The 27,834-nt window shown below is 40.4% G+C and overlaps 1 protein-coding gene across 3 annotated transcripts in view; it reads right to left on the minus strand.

Moving 5' to 3' along the window:
• Positions 1–431: 431 nt before the first annotated feature.
• The window catches only part of RAB8B (RAB8B, member RAS oncogene family), a 90,659-nt gene continuing 63,256 nt past the window's right edge, over positions 432–27,834 (minus strand). For all 3 annotated transcript variants that reach the window (XM_010963470.2, XM_074366380.1, XM_074366381.1), the window contains 7 exons: positions 17,860–17,920; positions 15,023–15,083; positions 10,202–10,279; positions 9,101–9,190; positions 7,816–7,881; positions 5,484–5,534; positions 432–4,720 (listed from right to left, as the gene is read on the minus strand). In XM_010963470.2, the coding sequence (XP_010961772.2) occupies positions 4,628–4,720; positions 5,484–5,534; positions 7,816–7,881; positions 9,101–9,190; positions 10,202–10,279; positions 15,023–15,083; positions 17,860–17,920 (500 nt within the window). In that variant the 3' untranslated portion in view covers positions 432–4,627. The remainder of the gene's footprint in view (positions 4,721–5,483; positions 5,535–7,815; positions 7,882–9,100; positions 9,191–10,201; positions 10,280–15,022; positions 15,084–17,859; positions 17,921–27,834) is intronic.

Raw genomic sequence — 27,834 nt, forward strand, 5'->3', positions numbered from 1 at the left:
GAGACAGATGAAAGATCTATCAAGAGTGGGAAAAGGAACAGAGAAAGAAGCTGGAGAAGAACAGTGAAAGTGTTCCAAATGGTTGAAGGGATGAACGATGAATGACAAAGGCTAGGACTGGGAACATGTGCAGCACCGGGGTGGGACATCCACAGAACACCGACATCAAATTGTGTTACTGGACGTGAGAACAATAGAAACCAAACTTGCAAGGGCTAAGAGGGAAGGACGTTCAATTTAAGTCTGCAGTTCTGTAACAGAATAACCCCCATGTATTCTGAACTAAGTATGAGCAGACGCACTGGCCATTTTTTTTAAGTCAGAAGGGAAGTTTGCTAAATTATCTCAAGTCTACCGTGGTTCAAGACACTTATCTAGCAAGTTAGAAGAAACATTTTAAAACTGTGTAATCCATTTCAGAGAGACATGACTATTTTCATCATGTAGTTTTTATTTTAGACGAACATTATTGTAAAAAAAAGTTCACCTGGAATAAAATCCATTTTTTCTTTAAAAAAGAAAACACAGCATCAGTATCAGTACACAATTGATGAACTGGCTTAAAGAAGATTAAGCACATGACAGGTCCACTTCATCTGCGGGAACTTTTTCACATTAAGCCATTGGAGCAAAAGTGAAATATGCTGAAACATACACAGTAGGATAATTCTATGGAAAAACTAGGTATTTCCCACTAGGGGCATGATTTTAGTCAAATAGATTATAGTATTTTGCATTAAAGGAACAGTGTCAGCCGCAAACAAAATAAAACCCATCTGTAAGGCCATAGGAATGAATTATAATAATTAAATTCACATTTTAAAAAAAGCTAAGAAATAAAACAAGAAGTTCTATTAGTTCTTGGCAATAAGAAATGCAATTGCGTATGACACAAGCATTTCAAAAAATGAAGTAAAATTTGAAAATATCTCTAAAATAATTGTTTGCTAATTTTCATTTCTGTAAATTTCAGTCACTTCGATTTTTTTCATAGTAAACATGACAGCCATTAAATTTATTAGTCTGAAAAAAGACTGATTCTACTGTAAAATTGTGCTAGCCTTTGACATTTTATTAGCATTATCTTGTCCCTCGGGGTCCCTCTAGGACAAGAATTTCATTTTTAGACATTCTCTCACCCCCTTCTTTGGATATAACAAGAAGGAGAAAGGAACGTCCTGTTACAAGAAAAATTCTTAAAAACCTGACAGCAGAAATGGTGCTTAAAATTTGAGATAAGTAAACCAACATAATGAAATGCTGTTTTAAAATGTCAAGCTTAGAAGCTCATCTTTAAAGATTAGGAACTAAATTTATAAAGAAATCTAAGACATGAGCTAGAAAAGTCTGCTTCCATGTATCACTGTTCACAGGGAAAACTGTATAAGCCTTAATACAGATTCTCAGCATTCAGAACCTGTACAGTGGAGTTATAATCTCTTATTTAGAAATTTCTGCAAACATTTATCTATATTGCACAGCTAAGTTTGTTAATGGAGACAGGAAGATAATACTTCTTTTGCACTACTGGATATGACATGTATGTTCTATCCTAAACTAAACTACCTCCTACCTTTTCCAATGATGCCTTTAGTTCAAAACAGTCTAAATTATGTCGGATGCTTAAAGACTGGCTCACTGTTTTTCTACCAGGTATTAGAATACTAGTTAGCTAAATGAGGTATAATTAAAAAATAGTCCTTCAAAGTAAAGAGTATAGTCTTCTGGAAATTTATAACAAAGACTGCACAGAATGTTCATGTGAAGAGTAAGAAACCCTGAGCACCTTCTAACTGATGCACAGGTGGGTTATTTTCTCATCATCTGTCTGAAGTAAAATATAGCTAAAATCAGTTCCCAGTGAAACGGTTTACAATCAACTGACTTACATGCTACTTAGTTACAGCACATTTTCATTGTCTGATACCCTCAGACGCTTACTTGAAAAGGTGTAGTCCCGTTCCTGTCAAAAATTAGCACGCTGATAATAAAATGCAGCCCCCGAACCACTAACACTGCTGCAAAAAATCTTCATGTACCTTATCCATAAGACCACAGAAAAAGGTTCACACAAAACTAGGTTTCTTCAGTTTCAGCAGGGAACAGACAATTATCTGTCACTAAATTCATCTACAAATAGAAAAAATAATGCACTATATGTACATTATTAAGCAAAGGGGAATATTTATTGGGGCGTTTTACCATGCAGAAAAGTGAATTTCCTACAGTCTTAGCTCAAATTATATACAATGTAGCAAAGCTAAATATAAGAAAATAGCAAGGACGATTTATTTCTATATAACAGACTATATACCCCCGGTTCGCTGCTACTTCAAAGAGCACTTCTAGACTCATCTAATCTGTATAGGGCTCTCTCAAAGGGAAGTTCATGGAGACTAGGTATTAAGACATAGAAGACAAGAGAAGAGAGAAGAAGAAAAAAAAAAAAAAGCAAAGCATTCTGTTGAGGGGAAAAAAAAAAAAAGGCTAACCACAGAATATGTCAGTTTTGGTTTGCAGACAACCCCTGAGATATAAACCAAAGTGTTAAGACACCAAAGAGTCAGAGGTAAATTACTAAGAAAATTACATTCATACATGGTGTCATAGCACTTGCCTTCTAGAAATCACTTCGTTACCATCCAGAAAGCTTAACTGCTGAGATCTTTTTCAGAAAATTAGTGAATACAAGATGTTTTTAAGAAACCATTTTTTTCATTCCAGAAAGATACCTAATTTTAAGATGGTAGACTTACAGTCAACTTTCAATCAAGGAACTACTGATTATACTGAGACACCAACAGGTGCCTTTAGGCCTATAGGTAAGTACCAAAAAAAAAAAAATCAAGAAGGCTGGAATTTGTGAACAATACGTTTAGTGTACCCATCAAAAACAGCTCTGGTATATTTCCCGCCGGTAAATTGTACGAAAGTTTTCAAACAAGCAGGAAAGTTTGACTGGTCCAAGCGTTCTCGTGATACACCTTAACCTGGAGCAGAATTCTCTGTGGTAACGAGCAAGCCATTTCCACTTTCCTCTCCCAGTCTTAACTATCAAGCATGGTGGTAGCCTTTGTGAAACGAAACAGGCCTAACAGGAAGCAGAATTATTATTCCTGAATTACCTCTTTATTACTCCATTCTGTGTTATGACACTGAAGGCTAGAATAACAGCAAGGAATTTGGCACATAAGTTATCACTAAATACCTTTTTTCCTTATGTGACGGTTTCATCTATAGAAAGCATGCCAGTACCAGTGTGCGGTGAGAAAGGCAGCTAAGCTTTTGGTTGGCTTTGGCCCAAATGGCTGGACCAAGTTCTGTAACAACAAACCTGAACAGATGGAACTGGGTTCTACACATTCAACAACAGCTGCTGTAAAACTGAAACTGTGCTCATAATTTCTCAAATGAAAAGGCAAGACTTTTCCTAGAGGCTGCACTAGGTCTAATTACTCACACTGGAAAAAAAAAAAAAAAAGCCCCAAATAAAAACAGAACAAAAATCATTACTTTCACCATACCAAGAGCTATCTCTATGAAACTGATGTCCGCAGGTCAACCTCTCTCCCTGTAGGTAAGCTTTCTGTGAACGAAATCTCAGTCTAACCTGTTAACTCTTGCCGACAGGGATTCTGTTAAGAATTACTACTAACCCAGCAAGGGAAGGAGTGAATCTAAGAAAAAACACATTATGTAGCCTGATGTGACAGAACTATTAGACGTTGAAATAAAACCTTAAATGGTCCATCTCTCTGCATATGTAAAATTTCAGTTCATGAAGTTGACATTTAGACAACAAAGTTCAAATGTTATGTTTTAGATAACTGAGTGATTACAACAGGTCAAACACAGGAAAGAAGAGCAAAAACAAACCTCAAGAAAAGTGACATTAAGGTCATTTCCAAACACAGTTTCAGGAGATTAGGCAGAGGTAATCAACTGAAAAAGTGATTTACTCAGCTACCTAGACTCAGGCAGAAAGGGCAGGAATGAAGCAAAACTCTAAACAATCTGAACAAAGACACTGTGGTCTTTGATGAATAGATGGGTATCTTCATGAATTTTGAAGATAAATTTTATCCGAATTTAATGACTCTTACTTAAGAAAAATCAAAGCCCTTAAATGAATGCTATCAATGCAATAACATTTGGCCATATGAACCAGACCAAACGTCCTTTAATTTTAGCATATTATCCTCTGCTTTAAACGTTCCACTCTTTTTTTTAAACGTCCCCAAACGCACAAATTTGTCTAGAACCTCACCAGACAAAAGTGTGCAGATATGAATCTCAGATTGTGCTGTAACACGGGAAGGCTAACACTGATGTGCAAAGTGAAAAAAAGAAAGACAGCAGCTTCTGCAACACACAATAAAACAAAGGAAAAACAAGTTAAGTCCGGCACGTGTCTCCACTTCATTGCTTCCACATTTGAAAAAAGAAGCCAGTTGTCTTGATGGGCCGTGAGGCTGGAATCCACTGCACGTTCTGTGTCGGGAGGTCTAGGTTCAACAGTGCTCTCAGTAGCAGCTGGGCGGGACGATTCTGAGGCTTGGTGACCTGTGCTTTCAGAGAAGCAGGAAAGGGTCCTCTAGGTGTGCTGCAGTCTCTCAGAAAGAGTCCATCAAAGTAGCGAGCAACGGAAGAAACTGGTCTTCTTTGATCGGTTTTCTGTTATTTTCACTGGTCCACTTGCCCCTGATGAATTGCTGTCATTCTAGAAAACAGAAGATAAAGTTAACAAGGAAATAAAAGTTTCATGGTGTGACCCCAATTATCTAAAAAAAATGTATATATATATCAAATCATGCCATAAATGTGTACTGAGTAGAATGTTTATTTAGGAAGGGAAACAGTTAAGCTCTGATGTTGTCTGTTTCTTTGGAAATTGTGGATTAAAATAAGAAAAAAAAATTAAGACAGTACCTACTATATTAACAATGTATTGGTTAGAAAGTTTCTATTTCCAGTTCAAAGAAATTATAACCAAAAGAATGTGAAGTTTCAAGGGTAATGATGGAAACAATGTTAAGATACTGGTAGAGGCAATCCTGTTGTTAGAGGTAAGAAGAGCTGGTAACATAAGGCAGACAATTATACTCAAGATTCTGCTTAAACCAAACTTTCAAGGTTGTCCTAATGATTCATCACTGAGATTGTTTCAAATTTAAGCTAACTTCAGCAACTTCAAGATCAAATATATACGGATATAGAGAGATTACAAATTTAATTTGTGCTATTATTATTTTAATTATTCTGATCAAAATTCAATTAAAGACCACTTAAAGAGTTAGCTGAAACAGCTGCAGTTCAGAAATAAGAAAAGTGAAGAAACAGAAATAAGAATCAGAGTTTAACCAGGGGAAAATGGAAGTCAGGAAAAAAATGAGTTAATGGGAACATATTATAATCAGGCCTATCCCTTTAATCAAATAAATAAACAATGTAAATAAGAAAACAAAATTATATGTCATACAAACCATTTTTCTGTTGAGTTTTGTCATTATATCTCGTGCAAGTGTAAAAAATGCCTAGAAGTAAACAAAAATCTCGTTATTATATATTTATATTTTTAAACAGAAATGTAGAAATGTTTATTATTTCACTGTAAAATATAATTACATTAAAGTTCTGAATTGAGAAAAGAACATAATTGCAACTACAGTAAACACATGAACACTGTATCTTATTTTTCAATTGTATCATTAACGTTTTCCAATGTTATCGAACTGTCATTCTTTCAATTCATCAAATATTTTCTGCACATACTATCTGGCACAAGTTTCTAACATGAACCTGTTGAGTTATGGGTAGTTTTCTCAGCCAACCAGGAGCGCTTGCGAGGAACAGGTTCTGGGACATCTGCTCGTCCCCATGATGGGGCACAGTCCCTGGCCTGAGAGATGCTGGTTATTACCCAGTAGCCCTAAAATCTGTTTTCTCAAAACTCTCTACCTTCTCCTCCCAACCTCCTCTCTTTCAAATTGCTTTCACTCTTATACCTGAGAATATATAATCTTCCACATCTTAACACTCCAAAATCCCAACAGTTCTCACAGCTCAGCTAAATTCCCCACTGTGGAAATCAGTTCAAATAGAAGCAGGACAAATTTCAGTGACATTTAATGCCTGGTGTTTATTGACCCAAAGCCAAACCAAACATTTAGAGAACCTATCATCCTTACTGAGTTTCTACAGAGCCAAGACTCTTAAAGCTTCTTCAGTTGTCTCCGTGCTAAACCCACTGTTATCTTGGTCTCTTGCCTCCCAATCGCTCCTGATGCCCTCAAAAATGTCGAGCCAAAGGACTACTCCCAATCAAGTCAAACAAGCAATACGGTAACTACTGTTAGCACTCGCAGTCTGTCGCACTGTCACACCGTTCACCTGCAAGTCTAAGTTTCTAAGTTAGCCCATCCTAGTTTCATCAGGCTAAGTTAAAGCTCTGGGAAAACCGCTAACTTCTGCAGGATACCTGGCCAGAATAAGCAGTTCGGGCAATTCCCAGCTCTGTATTTCCAGAGTTCAACGTTCTCCCTAAGCCACAGGTGTGATCAGGGTAGGACTAACAGAGACCGAAGACTCTCGATGAAGCCAGGGTATGGAGTCCATCCTGTGGGAACAAACCTACACGGGCCATCTCAGTGAGCAAGCTTTGATCCTGTCTCCACTAGTAAAGCTGACTGAAGAGGCTCCTCTCTTTCTGATGGAAGGAAATCCTTCCATGGCAGGCAGATGGAAGCATTTTTCTGCTTATCTATGCTTGAGTAAGTAAGTCAGTAGAGGCTGCCTGTTTCCTAACACCCATTAGCCAACCTGAAAAACTGCGTATTGGTTATTTAAAACAAAGACGATGTTCTGATCAGTGTCTACTAGTCCATAAAGTCATCTAAGTCTCAATTAAAAAAAATTATTTTTGGGGGGAAGGAAATTAGGTCTTTACTTATTTTTAATGGAGGTACTGGGGCTTGAACCCAGGACCCTGTGCATGCTAGGCATTCACTCTACCACAGAGCTATACCCTCCCCCTCAATTTTTAACCGTGATGTCCGGGTGAACAGTGAATAGCCTGAGAAACTAAATGTTTATGAAACAATCAGTATTATTGTTAATTACCTGTATTAACACATAGTACATGTATTATTTTTATGGTCAGCTTAAAAAAATGTTTTTGAAAAAGAAAATATTATCAACAACTCTGCCCTTGGTAAAGAAAATCTGTTCTTCGAATACTTTAGATAATTTGGTTTTAACAGTTAACTTAATGAAAATTTATTAAAACTGCTCTCTGATAAACATGCTTTCTTATTTCTGCTTAATGCGTTGTGTTAAAATGTATCAGGCTTAATCAACTTCAAATATGTACACTGAGGGAATCTGCTCAATAAGCTAACAGTTTAACTCTCTCTTGAGAGAGTGCAGACATGAACGTAATTAAGGCTCCCGGCTCCCGGCTACTACAGGATGACACGAGCGATGATAAATGAGCAGACAACACTGTGCTCGGTCGGCTAGAGCAGGATTTCCAGCTTCCCACACAAAGGGCAAAGCTGAACTTAAACTGAACTTCCATCTTCCGTTCAGTGACTCTTAACTGAGCAATCTAATACAGCGCATGTGGAGGATGGGTGCTGAAATTCAACAACCAGGGTCCGCCTGAAAGTCAGAAGCGCAACAGTTTACAAACAGAAGTGGGGTTCCCACAAGACATTCCCTAAGTCAGAAAATGGCAAGGCTGGGAGACTTGCTTGAACACTGGCCCTTAAGACACTACTGCTACTATATAACAAACCACCAAGCATCCTTTCTTACCTCTTCTACATTCGTACTGGATTTTGCACTTGTCTCCAAGAATTTAATCCCATAGTCAATTGCTAACTGAAAGACAAACAGAAACATTTAAATTCAGTGCAAGTTTTTTAAACATAGAGAGTACTTAGTTCAGAACTCCTGTGGTTCTCAAATTTCTTTGCTTTTTTCTATTGTGTTTAAAATTTAGGTATCTAACTTCATCATCAAAAGTATTTTTTCTTTTTATTTATTTATTTTTTCCTTTTTGTTCAGTGTTAAGTAAAATGGCACCACTTCCACTCAAAACACAATTGAAGTACTTCTCTTTTTTCTATTATACTTTTAGTTTTCTAATACACTTACTATAAAAACTGAGAAGCGTACCTCTACCCTTAATTTGAGATTCATTTGCCCCTTTCATCTGCTCCCAAAGTATAAGCCTCCAACACTTATTATCATACAACTTTTCGTTATTTTTTAAAATAAATTGGTGCATTACAGAACAAAAGCTTAAAATACTGAGTACTCATTTCTTGGGTTTCTGTTGATCGTGGCAAATTGTGAACTCCCGCACATTTCCAATACCCTCAAAGAGTTTCCACTTCATTTACAACACCAAGATTAAGGGACTGTTTTTAGAGGAAAAATGTTTGCAGTCAGATTGAAAAGCAAAATGCATTTTGCATGTATCACTAAAAAAAGGCTAAAGCAAAATTCCAAGACTGAGAAATTGAAGCCTCTAAGTCAATTTGGAAAATGTCATAGAAATGAGTATGTACATATAATAAACTCTTGTCTTGCAGGGCACAAAATAGAGAAACGCCTATAAATGACATTTAAATGATAACCACAGTGTGATAAGTTTACAGAGAGTTTATCCATAATGGCTTAAATCTAATGTGTAGTAAAATATTCTTAGAAAAAAAATAATGAACTGGAAAATGATTACTGTTGAAACTTCACCTCTCCTCTTATTTTTTTTCAAAGAGAATGAATTATTTTAACTTCAAAACTGGGCATTTTCACATAGATAGCGAAGAAATAGCCTGAACGCTAAGCTGCAGGAGTCTGAAAAAGGACCAACTTCTATCTCCCAGAAAACAGCAAATTCTTTTGGAATGAGTCATGACTACACAGAATATGGAGCTAGATCTCAAATACTAATTCATACCGTTCAAGTACGGATTACATCTTTTTGTTGTTGTTTTTAACAGATTAAAATATACAAATTTTTCAAACTTAAATCAATAATTAAATGTTTAGCATGAGTAGATTTCCAATCTTTCCGCATTCAGTTCCCATTTACCTTCTCCCCTCTTTCTTTTGACACTTGTCTTTTGTCATTCATATCACATTTGTTACCCAGGATCATTCTTTCCACATCTGAAGAGGCGTGCTGCCGGGAGAAAACTGTGTGTTATAAAAACAGCCTGAGAAAAACACAGTTGCTCAATAGACAAATCCTAACCTGTCAGAAACATACCCATAAATTTAATAATAAGACAAATAATCTTTCACTCAACACAAGTCCTGATTCAGAGAAAAAAAATTAACAGATGGGAGGAGGGGGAAAGCTACAGCATAAGAGTCTGTGCAAAGCCTTTTCTTCCCAAAGACTTAAAGTCATCTCATGTCCTTTTTTGCACATGAACAAACAGAAACAAAACTTCTAGTTATCTAACAACAAGACTTCCAAATATCAGTTTGGGTCAAAGAAGGGAAAAAAACCTCAGTACCGAGTGAGTCAGTGAGGAAGGCATTTCGGATTTTGAACTATGTAAACAATAAATTCATGTAGGTTAACCGAAACACGTACGACATTATTTCAAAGTCAGATTTCTTTCGGAAATATCAAACATGTTAAAAAATTTTAATACCAATCAATCTGGAACTAGGTCAAATTTTCAATGTCTAAGATGAAGAAACTGTTGGGGGGGTGGGCAAAATGATAAGTTGCTGGGATAAAGATATATTTTTGCCAGTCAAACAGCATGGAGGGACAGACAGCATCGGGAACCAGATGTTTTAATCCTGGTTCTCCTTTTTAAAGGCTCTATGAGCACATGCAAGTCACTTCTTTCTGGCCTCTGTCTTCTTATGTGTAAAATGGGGACTTGGATTAAATTATTTTCAAGATCGGGGCCGAGTTTAAAATTCTGTGAAACTGCTCCTCTGTCTGCATCCCCCCGCCCCGCCCCGCCCCGCCCCGCCCAGCAGAGCAGGCAGACTGGCGGCACCGGCACCGGAGACGCTACCGGAGACGCTGCCCTCCGTGGCGCCGCGCAGAGCCAGGGCCGGCCCTGCCCTGCTTCCCGGCAGCTCTGCTGCGCGCTCGGGAGACAGGAGGAGCCCTTCGCCATCACCCAGCAGGGCCCTCCTCTAGCGTCCATTCTCCTTCCATACGCACCTCTTCAATGTTTCTGATCCAATTTTTAATATTGTCAAAGGACTTTTCGTTTGTGATGTCATACACCAGCAGAATTCCCTAGAAGAGGAAAAAAGATCTTTGTTTAGTACTACATATATTTAAAGCTATAGAATATAAGGTCAATGGACTCCTCTCCTCCAGAAACCCTTTGCTGGTCCTCTTTTTTGTCTTTATGAAAGGAATCTAAAAAAATTTTTTAAAGTACAGAGGAACGAAAATAAATAAATAAAATCTTCCACTGTCTCACCATGTAAACAAATACACTGTTAACATTTTCACTGTTAACCTTTAATGAATTAGTGATTATGGTAAAGGTGATACACCCTTCTACCTGACCTCATATGATAAGACTTGGCACCAACTAAAGTTGGAAGGGTGTTTAAGCAAAACAGAGATAACAATGAGAGTAAGAGGTTATCACTTCTGTGGTGCACTTGTGTTTTCTAAGTAGAAATTATCTTGCTTCTTATTCTTATACTAAGATTATAACCATACTACTTTAAAATTATTTTTATACGGATTGATCAAAATGTTACTATCTAAGTAAATCACAGACATTCAAAATATAATGCATTTGTTATACAGGTTTAATGAAAAGCATCGTCATCATATTTTAAAAGACTTCATGTCTGATATTTGTAAATGGTTTATCTTCTAAATGTTTCAACTGACACCTGTAGGCTGTCTATTCTAAAATCTATACCATGAGGCCATACTTCTGTATTAAGTGTGAGATCCACCCATGTGTCCATTCATGCAACAAATATTTACTGAGCACCTATTATGTGCCTGACACTAAATGCGACCAGCAGTAAGATAGACAAGGCCCCTTCCTCTCACGGATAGCTAGCAAAGAAAACAATGAATCAATAGTAATACAATTAATTATAATTTTGATGACTGCGATGAAGACGCACAAGGAGCTCTGAGTAAAGACAGTAACCTGATCTGGCTGAGGGGCTGGGTGATCAGGGAAGGGTTCCCGGAGAAAATGACATTAAAGCCAAGGCCTGAGGACTGAGCAAATGAAATGGGCAAGGGGGTAGGGGCTGGGATGAAGAAGGGAAGCCCTTAGTGCCTGGGACACAGCAGAAATGGGATAAAAATCTTGCTAACCAGGAAGGCCCAGAACCCACTAGACTGAGTCAAAGCATGTCAGCTTGGCAAGAGTCCCCATATCCAGCTGGAGAGGGGCACCAGGTGAGGCCGAAGAGCTAGCCGGGTCAGATGCGCCTTGGAGACCACTGCCTGGACATTGCCTCCCTGATGTCTCCTGTGGTCACCGTAAACTCAACTAAGTGAAATCTGAGGATGTCTTCGTCCCTTCCAAATCCTCTCTTCCTCCTTGTTGAGGAAAGGCAATGCAACCCTGCCAGCCAGCTCAAGCAGACTGCTGAGAGTCATCTCCACCATCGCCAGTCAGTCACCAAGTCCCACAGACCCAACCACCTCAACATTGCCACAATCTGATACCCCTAACCCGCTACCCGCTTCCGCATGGCCTTATTCATATCTCACCCATTAGCCTTTACCTGGATTCCTGTCACAGTCTTTAACTGGTCTCCCTGCTTTCAATCTTAACCTCCACCTCTCTAATCCACTATCCTTAAGGGCAGCAGAGTTACCTCCTCATTGCTTAAAACCCTTTAGTATCTCTCCATGGTACTTATAATTCAATGAAAATTCCTTAAATGGTAGGCAAAGTCCTTCAGGGTCTTGCTTCCAACTTTGTAAATAAATATAAAATATAAATGTACATAAACATAAATCATATAAAACACACATGTACACACAGATAAAAGAATCCAAGAAGCATAGCAGAATGTTAACAGAAGCCAACTCTTATGGTGGTGGGATTTTGGGTGATTTCGTGGTATTCCTCAAAGCTTTCTATATTACAGGTAACCTTCTGACACCCAGAAAAATATATGTTCTTATTTAAATTTAAGTGACAAACAGTATTCTTCTCTGTCTCCCTCCTCCTAGCCTCAAATGCAAATGTTTAACTTTGGCTACACTGTAAAGAAGATTTTTACAATTATGAAGGTAACTAAAAAAAAAAATGAAAGTGGAGAACTATATATTTAAATGGTAAATGTTGTGTTCCATATATTTTACCACAATGAAAAGAATCCTCAAAATGCAGCCTGAACAATTTCTGATTCAAAGTGTTTAGCTGCCTACAGCATTAAAATTAACCAACAAACTGCCTTCGCTCGACTACCATTTGGGCTGTGTGGACAACCTTGATCTCTACTGCTGTCTGTCTCTCAAGTAGCACTCTGGGTGGTTAGCACAGGAAGTGTGAACACAGCGTAGCGGTCAAGGGCACAGACTCCGGAGTCAGAGGCATCGAGCCTGGGCTCCATCACAAGCCAGCTCGGAGATCCTGAAGACGTTATTTCACCCCTCTCAGTCTGCATTTCCTCATTTGGAAAATGAGGACCACACATCTTCCACACTGGAGTTTTCAGGATCTACTGAACTGTTTGTAAAGTACTTAACCCAGAACTCAGGACACAGTTTGGACTCAATAATTGGCAGCTATTATGAATTTATATCTTTGGTTTCAACAGCAGAAAACCGTCGACTGTCTCCTATGTTTGTAAGCTAACTGATATTATGAATCCATCTGAAATACAAATCAGGTGTCACAGTTAAGAACTTTTTGTATCTAGTATCCACACCTATAACAACCACAGCCTCCTTACGGTTCACAAGGCAGCACTGGTCTAGGAGAAATGTTGATAATGCAATGTTATGGTCCCTTCTCCCCCCGCAGCCTGATGGTTCATCAGGGTTACTGCTATGCCTAAGGATGTCGCTGAATGGTTTAAAATAGACCAAAGGACTCTGTCACGGTGGCAGACCCAGTACAGTGCTTACCAAAGTGCTGCCGACGTGAGCCAACCAAACTGAACCCGCCAGGACCACCACCTGCTGAGACGAGAACTCGTCCCAGTGAGACCATGATGGCCGCACATCCCACTGGAACAGACGACATGTGGGACCCATGACTCAAGTAGAGCAGGATTCCCCGAAGATGTATCTAAGGCTGTTTCTAGGTCTGAACTTTTCCAGTGACTCATCCCTTCAGCAAGTGTTCGCTGAGCATCTACTATGTGTAAGGCTCTGGCATCACAGAAGAGACAAAAGCCCCTCCCTTCGAAATGGGGAGGACTGGCAACGGCTTCTAGCTGTTGAAGTGATGTGAAAAAAGGCGAGGAGCAGACAAATGAAGAAGACAGGCAATCCTCAGATCTAAATCAGAGAACACACTTCAGGGACCTCTTTCCTTACACCATGAACTGGAGCTAAGTAGCCAAGGGAAACTTTTGCTCCACATTCTAAGTGTTCTTGCCCACTCTCTACTTGCAAGTGGTATCGATACATCTCCCCTACAAAATGAAAAAGCGGTCAGTGTAAAGGTTTGTAAGACGCCTCTAATCAAAATGACCTGTAAACTATTACAAACCATCCCTGTTAAGATGTGCTTATTTATCAATCCTTTCTGGGGGAAACAAACAACGAACAAACAAACTTCTTCCAGGCACACAAGTGAAGTCCCGTTCCTTTGATTCCAATCTAAGCACAACAGAGAGTAGCTGACAACCATCCTTCTTAAAATGATGATGTTTCACAATCTTAAACATATTACAGGGTGGAGAGTGGAGAACACACACACATATATAAGATGCTTAGCGGTATACAGTGCCAAGGTGACAGAGCTCTAAAAAGGAATCCCCAACCTTTGTGGGGGGATGAGTTACTGGCACTCAAATAATGGCGGTGTGTGGCAGTGAAGGAGGAAAGGAGAGTGGCATGACAAGGAAGGGATGTGCGGATTCAGATTTCACAGTCCCCAAGGCAAAGGGACAGCTCTGTCACCCCCACTCCACCCTCAGGACCACAACAGTCTTTCAAGCAATGAGGTGGGTGTGATGGCAGCTGGTACCCCACAGTCTACCAGGGTGGGTACAAGATCTCAACTGTTCAACCTTCCAAGACTCTCTGAGCATATGGGGTTTCATCGTAATTCAAAGCTCCAAGTTATACTTGGCTTAGGCCTAAAAACCAGAGATAAAGCCCCGTTCTGGGCCTGACGTTCTAGGCTTGGTTCAGCGGGGCTCAGCTTCTAAGCTGCCTTACTCACCACTCTGCTCGCACCACCACACAGCATCTGCCCGAGCCAACAAGCGGTGTAACTGGGTTGTAGACATGAAGCATCTTAGGATGGAACACAGCCAAGCGATGAGGTTATGATAACAAAAATAAGGGCTAGGATGTAGCAAAGAAGGCCCAAAAGCCAAGATTCACCAGACCCTAAGCCTCTAAGAGTCGCAGATCATTCGGCCACTTCCTGGCCAGCTGGCAGAATGCTGTGGCAGAGACTCCAGAGAGAGGGGCCAAGAGGAGTGGATGCTGTGGACCTGGCGAGGGACAAGGGATGGGGGTGGCAGGCTGAATGGGGAGAGGGTGCAAGAAACAAACATTCGGTCACAGAGATCGTGGCTTGCTAAGATCTGGCAAAGGTGTTAATAAAAGGGAAGGGCACAGAACTGCACGACCACTCAGAGTGTTTAGATCAGAGATCTCAAACACCTACAGGCTAATTCCATGATTAATATCAGGAAGTATCCAGCTGCTAAACACAAAACATAAAAATCCCTTTAAATGTTTTGTTTCCACATCAAAAAAGGGGTCTATTTTCTCCAATGTACTAGACTCCAGCTTGAATCCTACAACCTTGACGACTGAATATTCATGTTTTACTTTCACAAAACCCTAGCACACACTCACCATGGCTCCTCTGTAGTAGGCTGTCGTGATGGTTCGAAATCTCTCCTGACCCGCTGTGTCCCTAAAATTTGAAACAAAGGAAGAGTGGTTTTAAAAGTCATCCCCAGTAGCACTGAGGAGAGGCTCTGAGCTGTGGGAGACATGAGTGTGGTCTGCTCTCAGATGCAGCGGCTTCAGGACGAAAGGGAGCGAGACACAAAGGGAGCCTGTCGTGCGTCTGTGAGCCGGGGGTGGCGTGGCCGCGGGAGCCTGTCAGGAGCGCACAATGGCTTGGGTGAAAAACTTGGATCTTGACGATAAAAGCAGCAACGGGAAATTGCACAGCCCTGCTAGGAGCTGGCGTGTTACATACATCAAGCACACGTGGGAGAGAACAGGGAACGGTTCTAAATTCTGGACTCCTACAGGTAGCTCTGCTCCTTTTGACAAATGCCTGACGATTGAGGCACTTTGCTCTCTTGACTGAAAGTCTGATTTCTGTACAAAGCAAGCAGTCAGGCTGGACTTACTACTGTGTAAATTCTGCTCAGCCGAGCGCACTAGAATGGATCTCCTCAAGGGCTTTTCCAGCTACAGGGCCCGTGATTAAATGAGGGCCTGGAGGTCAACATACAGTCATTGATAACGTTTCCAAAGACTTCAAAATATGAACAACACCCCCCAAATTACATACACATGCATCCATTCTTGCCCTTTAGTTGATGGCCTATCATTAAAATCCACTGTGAAAAAGGCAAACATTTCAAATTACATTTGCCGAAGCCATCCCTATAAAGGAAGTCACATTTCCTCGATATCTGGGAAGATCAATACTCCTACCTTTGCCACGTACCACAAGGACTAATTTCACCCTCTGTGCTGCTAAGACAAAACTAAACTGTATGATTTGATCACTTCTAAAAAAAGAGGCATTTGTGGAAATATACTAGAAACCTAATGCATACCAAACCCAAATGAGATGAAGGCCCAAGGGAAATATAATCAATTAAAAACATTAATAAATACCTTAACATTTATGTACACCTTACAAGATACGTTCACATGGTGCTCACGTGATGCCCACCACACTGGGGTGCTATTACTGTCATCCTTGTTCTGCAGAAGAGGAAATAGACTCGGGGGGTAGGGGGGAGCTGGGGTACCAGCTCTGCCCCTAAACAGCTCACACCCTTGAATGAGACTCAGGGAACCTGGGTCTCAGCTGTTCAGTGCAGGGCCAGGCCGCATACTACCGTCATCTTATCCTACCATCCTCTCACTGATCAGGATTAGAAACACAGGCACTCGTTTGGTACTCAGCAAACAAATCCTCAGGAAAGCAGAAGCCAGCACCTTTGAGCAGACTAACTGTATTCTGGTTCTAACACCCTATATGATTTAGAACCAGCTCTGCAAAGAGGATGGAGGAGAAATCTCCTAAATGTAGGCCATGAAGACTGAACAGAGACTATTTTGCTACTGAGAGTGCTGATAAATTGTGCTACGGCATTCTAATTAGCTGATCACCCACAGAGAAACTCTCCTCACTGCTATGATCAGGGCTGTACAGCACAGAGTCAGAGATTCTTTTTGCTTCCCCCTTAATAAAATTTTCTTTTTATCTTTAAAATACTTGACTTCTTACAAAATACCAACAGATGAAAAGGGCAGTGTGTGGTGACCTTCACAGAGTTTTCCCCTGCAGTGTATGGGAACCTCTACACGAGGCTAATCCATGAAGCTGACTCAACGCTCCATCACTAACCCAGACACACGCTCTCAGATGGATTTAACCACTCTAAGTCCAGCTTCCACCTCTACAGAAGGAGGGCTGGTGGATTTCAATACGATGGTCTAGTTCTACCCTGGTTCTGAAATTCAAAGGAGAAAAACAGCCTCAGGAACAAGCTGGCATGTATCTTACGACTTTACTATTTTTGCCCTGCTTCCTTCCTAGTCTATGACGCTCTAAATTTCTAAGCTTTGTTTCCTGCTGTCATGGTCACACATTAGATCAGTAATCAAAACCATCATCAAAAACTTTCCTCAAGACTCCACATTTGTGTGGCTCCGTGGAAGGCCTTATACTGAAAGAAATTTAATCAGGCTTAAAAAAAAACAAGAAGAGTTTGAGTTCAAGCCAAAAATATTCAACCAGGCAATCTGGAGGAACCATATTTACTCACTGCAGTTTGACAGATTCTTCAGAAACTAACCAGTCAGAGTTGGGTGATCATGAGGAGAGCTTTGCCGTGCGTATTACAAGGTGAGAGAAGAGAGGCATGACATTCTCCTCCCTTATTCCCCAGGGCGGTGCTTCTCATTTTTTTATTTAAGGAGAGGAAATATGCAAATAAATGATAAAATATCAGAGCCGGAAGGGAACTCAGATGTCATCAGTCTGACCAATCCATTTACAAACGAGGACAAGTAGGCCCTAAGAAGGGAAGCGAGGGGCCCCAAGTCCTCGAGTCAGAGACCGGAACCTGGATCTGCCCTTTGTTCGGGTTCCTACCACTTGACTACTTTGTCTTACTTGATCTCACAGCTGCAACAACTACAATGAAAAAGTAACTGACACGCTTTAGAGTTGAGTTTCCTCCCCAATAAAATTAGCATTTTGGAAGAATGAGTTCTCAGATCTCTCCTGGCTGTCAGAGTTAGTGTATCTTCCTCACCATCTCACTCTTGGTGGAGAGATCTCTGAATACTTACCCATTTCTCCTTGGTTCTGATAAAGAAAAGGTGTTTTAGCCACCACAGGATACCCCTAACTTATCACAATTCACATTTTAATTCGCACTTTCAATTCCTGATGAAAGTAGAAACATTGCGTACATATGTGTATTTTTACTTACCATATTTGAAGCTTAATTTTCTTTCCATCCAGTTCTATCGTTCTGATTTTAAAATCAATTCCTGCCAGGAAAAGAAAGACAGACATGTTAACTTTCTTCCAGTATAATCCAAGTCTTATTAGGAAAAGGACAAAGATTTCTATTGAAAAAAGCTCTCCAACGCACTGGAAAATGTGGACACAGAGAGGTTGTGAATGGTATGTTTCCACTGAATACAGGCTGAAGAAAGGAATGCTAATTACTCTGCAACGAATTCCCACCCATGTTAAATGCAACGTATTATATGCCTCATTATTTTGACATAAATAGATCACATCCTTCAAAGTTACATAATTTAGGGAAACTGAGAACATGCCATATTTTCTACTTCCTGAAATACATACAAACAAAGCTTCCAACCCGACCCTCGTGCCCCCATCCTTCCCTAAAGAAGGCTGTGAGACCTCCACTTCCTTCCAACTGTTTCTTTAGAATCTGCAACTGGCTAAGAAAAGGAAAAAGAAACCCACCTATGTAGGGGCAGGGATGAGAAAGCCTGTATATTTATTTTATACAGTTAGCAAGTATTTTACAAACATTTTGATAAGTGTTCCCCGCATCTTACTGGCTAGAGCTGAAATAGCCAAAATGTTTTTTAACCTTGGCTACACTTTAGGATTACGTGGAAAACTTAAAAAACAAACAAAACTCATGACTAGGCCTGCTTCCTTCGCCAGATTCTGAGATTCTGATTTAATTGGCCAAGGGTGGGATCTGTGCTCTAGTTACTTTAAAAGTTCCCCAGGTGATTCTAACCAGGAGCCAAAGTTCAGCCCTCAACCAGTAGCATGGGAAAGTCATTTGCAGCTCCGGCACTCAAAACTTCACCCCCTCCCTCACCTAACATCCCCACTATGGTAGCTCAAAACTTACTCAGCGATTTGAGCTACAAAGAACCACGAAGTCCCTGAGAAACAGCAGCTCGCTCTGTCATTTATCAGGAACAGGCTGCTACTCTTTCTGAAGGCACCAGTGAGCGGATACAGCTCAGCTACAATTTGCTAAATCCTCATCACCTGGCGACTCAGCTTTGTTTCAGACTTTTCTATTCTTTTGCATTCTCTATAAAAGCCCTTAAAGTGGTTTCCAAGACATTTCAAGAAAACATGTCAATTATGTATCCTCCGAAGTGACTTAAACATTAACTGTTATTATTTGGGGGGAGAAGAGCCTTCAACGGCTATGTTACTATAATATTTCTACAAATTAACACTGAGAACACCCTAAAAGGTTGCTTGCCAGATCCAGCTTCACAGAAGGTGGATTTCTCCCTTCTTCTCTGCAGGGCACTCTTCCTCCAAGGAACCTTCTTCTTTTTTCTTTTTTTTTTTTTTAAATTGAAGTTCAGTCAGTTACAACGTGTCAATTTCTGGTGTACAGCACAATGCCCCAGTCATGCATACACATACATATATTTGTTTTCATATTCTTTTTCATTAAAGGTTACTACAAGATATTGAACATAGTCTTCAGGGAATCTTCTTAGGTACTCTTGTGAATCTTAGAACAGACATCACACCCAAGCTAATCTAGCAGAATAGCTTCTCATTCTTTGCCCTCACTAATAACCAGGTAACGTTAAGAAATACCATCTGATACCCCAAATCCCCAGGTTATCTGGCTCACATTTCCTCCTCTAAGTTACCTCAGTATGGTGGGATCTGCGGTTGCTGATGCAAAATTTAGCAACACAGCATGAATATTACTGTTCGCATCACAGAGAGCTTACTGTGGCCATCATTCATTTAAGACAACATACACATTGATTTTTATTGTGGTTTCTTTCTTTTTTTTTATTTTGATTTGTAAGATCTAATTTTTTAAATGTTAAAGTACAGCGGACTTACAATGTTGTTAGTTTTTGCTGTACAGTAAAGTGATTCAATGATTTATTTTTTTTACATATTTCCAAATCCAGTGCAGCAAAGACCCTCTAGAGGTTCTCCTCTAGCCTTTATCCCTTTATTTTGGCCCCCTCACAAGAACAATGCCCAACAGCTGGTAGACAATAATAAATGTTTCCTGATATTAACATTTGAAAAAAAATCCATAATTTTCCAAACTCATAGAAACAGAAAATAGAATGGTGGTTATGAGGGGCTGGAGGTAGGAAAACGGGAGCTGCGATTACTGGGTATAGTTTCAGATCTGCAAGATGAAAAAGTTCTGGAGATCTGTTTCACAACAACGTGAATTCACTTAACACTACTGAGCTGCACACTGAAAAAAAAATGGTTACAGTGGTAAACTTTATTTTGTGTATCTTTTTTTTTTGCCACAATAAAAAAAGAAGAAAAATTCATGACTTTCAAAATACCTACTGTGTATCCGGAAAAGAAATTTCTTAATTGGAAGACTAAAGTCATCCAACATTCCATCTTTTAATAGTTCATTCACATTTTAAATAAAAGATGATGCCTATCAAAACGCCCGTCAAGTGAATACTTTTCCTTACTCTGTGTTGTTAAGATGGTAACTCCCTGTTCTTTTAGGGATGGGCATCATGGGTGGCTTCTCCACCTTCATTCAACAAAGCCATCTTGAGGCTCCCTTAAAGTCTCAGTTACTCTCCATTCATTTGAAACACTGAGGAAGCTTTCTACTGACCTAGCCTTTTGTTTTCTGTGTTTGTTAGAAGGATTCTCTTTCTGTTATCTGAGAAGGTTCTACCATTTTCTGGGATACTTAACTGCCTTTGCACCATTCAGAGGTTTTCACTGTTTTATAAGAGTTGGGAACTGGTATTTAGCTTTGGCTGAAGCTGCTGCGAGGAGAAGGTTGACAGACAAACACTAGAGAGCACAGTCAAATTAGCACAACCTGAATTTCACTAATAATGGGAAATGTCATTTATGCTATTATTGAAAAGCACTGGACCTGGAGGTCAAAAGACTTAGACTGTAGGTTGGGTTCTGTCATTAACAACTTTCAGGAGGTTGCTCACCAGCTCTGAATCTCTGGATTCGCATCCATTAAAAAGGCTGAGAGGATCTAACTAGATAAGTTAGGTAATGTGCTGTGCTGTGCTGTGCTGTGCTGTGGGAACTCTGAACTTCCATATAAATTTAAGATATTGCACATTCAGATTCTGTCGCCCCGCAGCTCTTGTCAGGTCACTCAGGGATGATGGAAGTATCTTCCCAGGATGCTGTGCCAGCATCTCTCCCTGGCCTGATTCCCCTGCGGCCACCGTGAGAGTAATTTACAATAATCCCTGTGGTAACAACACCACCCCACTATTTGAGAAGCCACGGATCCAACATCCTCAGCCAGGCAGTCACCCTTTCCCCACTGATGTGCGCTCTTCCCACACTGCAATCCTCACAGCTTCTCTCTGCAGCCTCGGCCTCTGTGTCTCTCGGGGGCCCCACACCTCCGCCCTCTGCGTGTGCATGGCCACCTCACTGGGCAGCCTTCTCTGATGCCCCTCTACCCCATGCGGTCCCGGCCCTCCTTCCCTTCTTGGCTCTTTGCTCAGCCTTATCCATCCCCACCTCAAGGCAGGGTTTTCCCACGGTAATTCAATCCTGCGTGTCTGGGTTTATTAACATATTGCTCTGAATTGCTCTCACATGAGCAAGGGCTCTAGCCTTTCTTTGCCAATTAGGCTGCACACAGAAACACAGATACAGTAGATACTAAACGAAAGGCTTAATACCCTTATGCAATTAAGTAAAGGTTAAATTCTACTAAGTGCGGAGAGAGCTAAGAAAACCTTGGATGTTCAGAGATTTCTTAGCAGACTATAGTGAGTAAGGATGCAGTGAAATCTTATTACAGTAAGAAAATGAAAACCTCTACATTATAATTAGTGTTGACAATAACATCAGTAGAATATATAGTGCATTTACACTCACTTTAAAATTCAAAGAAAAGACAGGGAGGTGGGGAGGGTATAGCTCAAGTGGTAGAGTGTGTGCCTAGCACTCAGGAGGTCCTGGGTTCAATCCCCAGCACCTCCTCTAAAAACAAATACATAAACCTCCCCCCACAAAAAAACCAAAAACAAATTTGAAGAAAAGAGTCTACTCCAGGATTAAAAGAATAACCAGTCATAAGGATAATAATATAATTATACTGATTAGGATGTTTTCTGCTGCAAATAATAGAAACCCCAAATCAAACTAGCTTCAGGTAATTTGTTGACTCATATGACAAGCCCAGTGGTGAGCTGGGGTTCGGGGATGGCTCAGTCAGTAGTTCCGGCTCCTTTCTCTGTACCTCCGTTGGCTCTGCCCTCACGGGAGTGTCAATTTCATCCTCTGACTGATAGCAGTTCCTGACCACAACAGCAATACTGAGAAGAAAAGCTATCATCTTCCTGTGCCTCACTCTTGAATGTGAGGAAACATTTCCCCAAAGCCTCCAGCGACCTTTCCTTCATGTCTCATTTCTGGATTTATAACCATGGGAATGTCATGTTCCGGGAGCCAAGGCTGAGCTCCTGAACTAATCACTGCCCTGGGCAGTGACCAAGATTGGATTAATCTAAACCCATCCCTAAATTTAGATCAATCAAGGCCCATCCCTGGAGCTGGGCCACTCCCCCTGATGCACAGGGCTGCTAAAAATAGGAAAAAGGGGGAAATCTGTTGAATCAATCATAATATCTGTTAGAATTAATACAAGTCTATTTAATAAATTTTATATTCATAGCTACACGAAACAGACAAATCATAATAGCTATCACTACTACCCTGGAGGGATGTTATTAAATCTCATGATAACTATAGTACTTCTCTGAAGGTAATTTTGCCTAGTGTTCAGCCACAAACAAGAAAACGTGAAGGGAGGAAAAAAAGGGTGGCGAGCAAGCCAAGTAGCTGCCCCAGCATCTCTGGACTAGCCCACGAGTCTCACTGCTTAGGAGGGTCCCTGAGCCCAGAGCCCACAGTTCTGAAGACCTGGCCTGTGCTCTAGCCCCACATGATGTGAGAATGCAAAGGAGGGGCTGTCGTCATGACAGCAGCAAGAACCACAGCTCATCCTGGAAGTTAGGGAGCAACTTTCTTTTCTTCCCCATGTGAAAGGACTATATAATCTCAAAAAATATCACTTCTGAAGGGTATTTACATTTAGAGTCCAACCGCCCTCTGTATTTCAATGCCGTTTAGAAAACCTCATTTTTGGGCAGGACATAATACAATAATTCATGTTCAAAATGACGACCCTGACTCACCCTCTTCACGAGCAGCCAGGCTGCGTGCAGCCTGTGTGGCCGGCAGCACAGCCAGCATCTACGTTCAGGAGATAAGACTCCATCACTGCTTCCACGGGGCTTGACTGTGCCCTGACATTAATTTTTGGATGGCTTTACAGCAGGCCAGTGTGTCATTAATATTTATCAGGTCAATAAAATAGGAAACCAAATTGTAAAAAAAACATTCCCAAGGGGCTCAAGCCACTTTCATTCTGAATTTGAATACATTCAGAAACACAAACGCACACACACGCTCACACACTCACTAACACATTTTTATTTTTTCCGAACTGATTCTCATGCCAAACAGCTGCTTGTAACTGACACGTATTATGCACCATAAGGAGACAGGGAAGCAAGTATGGAAGGAATCATAGAATTTGAGGCCTGGAAAGTAGCTTTAGTCCCTTGAGTCCAGCCCTCCCTCTGCCCAAGATCAGTGAGGCCCAGGATGACACGACACGGCACCTTACCCAGATTCACAAAGGCTGATTCGAAACGGCGTTAAAATCAAATCTTGGCATTTAAAGATCAGGCCTTCCCAAAGAGACCTGCAGTGGTACATCCTTGTCTCTCTGAGGAGGCCTTCTCCTTACGGGTCACGGCGAAACCCCAGCAACAACGGAAACGTCCACCAGCAGGGGGATGCCTTGTAAACAAGGAAACGCCAGGGAGCAGCGAACAAGAGCTCCGCATGTCAACGTGAGTGAACCTCAAAACAACGCCAAGTGAAAACAGCACGTGCAGAAATGTACACAGAGTCAAACCACTTCTGTAAAATGTCAACAGTACTGAAAACAACAGTGTATCATTTGCACATCCATCCGCGTGTAACTAAAGTATAAAAAAAGCACAAGAATGATTATCAACAAAACCAGGAGAGCTGAAGAGAAATGGAAGAGGAGGGGTTAGGGAGGGGCTCATAGGTACTTCAACTCTACTTATAATTTATTCTTTTTTGGGGGGGTAGATAATCAGGTTTATTTATTTGTTTTTTGTTTTTTAATTTTAACAGAGGTACTAGGGATTGAACCCAGGACCTCATGTATGCTAAGCATGCACTCTACCACTGAGCTACACCCTCCCCCATAATTTATTCTTTATAAAAGTGAGTGGTGGTACATGGATGTGGGAGTGTTTTATATTGGGTAGACTTTTGTATGCCTGAAACTGATCACAATTTTTTAAAATAAACAGTGATTAGTTGTCTAGAAAAATGACATACGGAGGTATACATTGATTCAGGACAGGACAAAAATTAAACCAAATTTTAGAGATGAAAGGCACCTTAGAAGACTTAGTCCGGGGAAAAGCAGGCACCAGCCCCTCCGCAACTTGTCCAACATACAGAGGGTCGTGGTGCTCAGTTCAGCAGACTGAGCCCTTGTGACCAGGGTGATAGCAAGACCAGGCCAAGTTCTAAACCAGATCCTACTGTATGGCACAGGGAACTGTAGTCAATACCTATAATGGTAAAGAATATGAAAAAGAATATACATATGTATAAATGAATTGCTATGCTATATACCACAAACTAACACAACACTGTAAATTAACTATACTCCAATTAAAGAAAAAAGACTGGATCAAGTTCAGAAAGTGAGGGGGCAGATGAAGGGCTTGGAGTGGCAAGGAGTGCTGGCCACTCAGATTCCAAGCAGGAGGTTCAAGGACATTTCCCTCCCTGCCTGGAGGAAAGGGAGCTTCCATGTGGGCCAGGGAGGAGGGAAGAATACACGTGGGGTCACTGTGGGCAGTGGCACTCCAGAGAGGAACAAAGGAGCTCTGATTTTCCATCCCAAAGGGAGAAGGGAAGAGGCTCAGGCTGGGGAGGGGGTCTGCCCAGCACCTCGGGGAAGAGTGTACTTGAGGCCTCTGCACGGCCCAGGGAGACCCAGAGGAACAAGAGCTGGAAGTGAGGCTCTAGTGAGGGACAAGGACTAAGCATGGGCCCAAAGCACTGCTTATCAGAGAGTTCTCAGAAATCAGCTGCGCGAGGGCTTGCCAGCAAATGAAAGGGAAGGGAACTTTGAACTTGGCCCAAACCCACAGTTAACAGACCTTCTGGGAAAAGGGAGCTCGGACTGAGCAGTCTCGGGCCTCCTTTCATTCCACAAGTTAGGTACGATTTAACTTAGCAAACAGATTGACAAAATTCCTTCACACCGAAGTCAAATCAGCCAGCCAACAGGTACAATAACATAACCTCTTCAGTTTCAAGAGAGTAGAGAGGTTGCCTGGGTGTGTGATGGGTAAAAGGATGCCACTGCTGGAGTGTGGGAAAGAGGACGAAGAAGAGCGTTCCCTGGCCTGCAGAACGAACTCTCTGGGGCCAGCCCGCTGTCCTGACCTTTGGCACAAGCTGTGACTTGACGCATTTTTGCTCTGTGGGTGCTACAGCTTAGAACACTCACTGCTCTCTCTTCCCTCCCGGGTACTATCTCGGGTCACTTGGGGAAGTCAGTGGCCTGGCCCAGGAAAATCAGGGCTGGAGAAAACAGGCTGAAGGGGACCTTCCTTCAACGGAGGCTTTAGACACATGGTTTCCACTCAAGTTCTTTTAAAAGAACAATTTGACTGAAGTCAAAGAGCTATGAAAAAAAAAAATTCAGATTTCTGGGACATTTAGCCTTTCAATGAATGATAGCAATGCAAGAAGATTCCAGTGCTGGGTTTATTCCAGCACCGCACATCAAGGGAGAAAAAAAAAAACCGGTTATCTATCCCCTTTGACCCACTTTAAGAAGCAGAAGTTTAACACTGTGCCTCTACAATTAAAAAAAAAAGTACTTTGTTTCAAAAGTACATTTGGGAACAACAAACATCTGTGATTCCAGGCTATCTGAATACTGAGTTGTGTGGTTTGTCTATTTACATTTCAGAGATAGTTCAGAAATAGAAAAAAAAAAAAAAAGCTTCTCAAACATTGAAATCTGTTTTAAAGAAATGCTACATTCATTCTCTTACTCAAGATTTTTGTCATTAATGATGAAGATATAGTGTAGATGGATCCTGCCAGTTTTGAAATGTTGACACCATATTCTGCTGATGCTTTTTCTGTGGACTTTTAAACATGGAGAATAATAAAATTTTAGAGTAGCTGACTTCAGGATAATTAGCTAAAATCTCTAATTAGAAAAACAGATTACTGAAATGGGAGAAAATGAGTCATAGACTGAAGCTTTAAAATATTTTTTCCCTAAATAAATAAAGGACTTGGAGAAAATGTGTAAAAGTATAAATAAAGTGAAGAATGTTACTTAGATTGAAAGAGAGGCATTCAAGGCATCGTTCTTTTTTTAAATACACATTCTGTAAGTTCATAAAAGCGTATTTCTACCAAGTATCAATTTTACTATTCTTTGTTTTGTTCATTTATATGCAAAACGTACTGTTTTCTTATTTGAAAATTAGGAAGTCTAAAGTTCAAGAGGAAAAACACACTAAAAGTAAATTCAGAAGACATTTTAACAACACTATAAAATGATCACTAGCAGCCAAATACGTTAGCTTTGTTAAATCAAACACTGGAAAGGGGGGGACTTTTTTTTTTTAAGGCAGACGAACAAGTGGTCTGCAAACATAATTTGCCCTTATGAGCAAGGACACCTGATATACTAAAAAGAAGCTAGTTCTTCTACTCTTTGAATAGGAAGTGGTAAGTGAAACCCCATTTACGATGTAAATCAAGTGACACATATTACCATTTCCTGCTGAAAAAGCTGCCCATCTTTACACTGTTTTGGAATTTCCTACTTGCTAATGAATTAATTCAGTTCTTGGCATTTTTCGTAAGATAGCTGATAAAATCGAATCATGCCAACAAAAGATAATAACTCATAAACTAGTTCTAGAAGTTATGAAGGATTTACTAATTTTTCTTCAAGCCATAAACATATGCATGACAGATAGAAAAATAGTGCACTTAAGAATAGTTCTGGAGGGAGGGTATAGCTCAGTGGCAGAGTATGTGCTTACCATGCACCAGGTCCTGGGTTCAATCCCCAGTAGCTCCATTATAAATAAATTTTTAAAAAAGAATAGTTTTAAGTAATGTCTATATTTGAGAGTCTTAAGGGGCTTTATTTATTCACTTATTTTTAGAGGAGGTAATGGGGATTGAACACAGGACCTTGTGCATGCTATTAAGGGGCTTTATAAATGAAAACATAAAGATCTAATTAAACCTTGAAATGTCTTTGGGCAATAAAAAGTCAAAATAACAAATCACTATAATATCAAATGATAGCCACTTAAAATATAACTGTGTTGAATTACAAATAAAAGGTTTTTAATGCTAGAATTGCCAAAATGTCTAGAAAAAGAGAGATGGCAAGCAAAGTATAGTAACAACGACTCAGATAAAGTATGTAGAAACACCTAGGAAATGACTGAGAATTTTAAATCTGATTAAGGAGTCAGCAGCAATTACCCAGCATTCAACTCACCATTTGAGGATGGTCAAAGAAGGCACAAGTCTCTTTTGCAAATCTTGCAATTTCAAAAGGAAATGTGATTTTGAGTGTTACTCAATCTGGAAGTAGCAATGTGCTTGAAGTTGTCAAAATGTGGATTCTAGAGGCTTTCAATAAACAGATGTTTCCCCTTCAATAAAAACCTTTTCATAAAAAGCCTAATTTATGAACTAGACTTCCATGAAGAGTAAAAGTTCAGAATGCCTCTGAGATTTCCACCCCTCTTCCCGTTATGAATTCATGACCATCCCAAGAACCAGA

Source organism: Camelus bactrianus, chromosome 6 (assembly GCF_048773025.1).
Source record: "Camelus bactrianus isolate YW-2024 breed Bactrian camel chromosome 6, ASM4877302v1, whole genome shotgun sequence".
NCBI lineage: Eukaryota > Metazoa > Chordata > Mammalia > Artiodactyla > Camelidae > Camelus > Camelus bactrianus.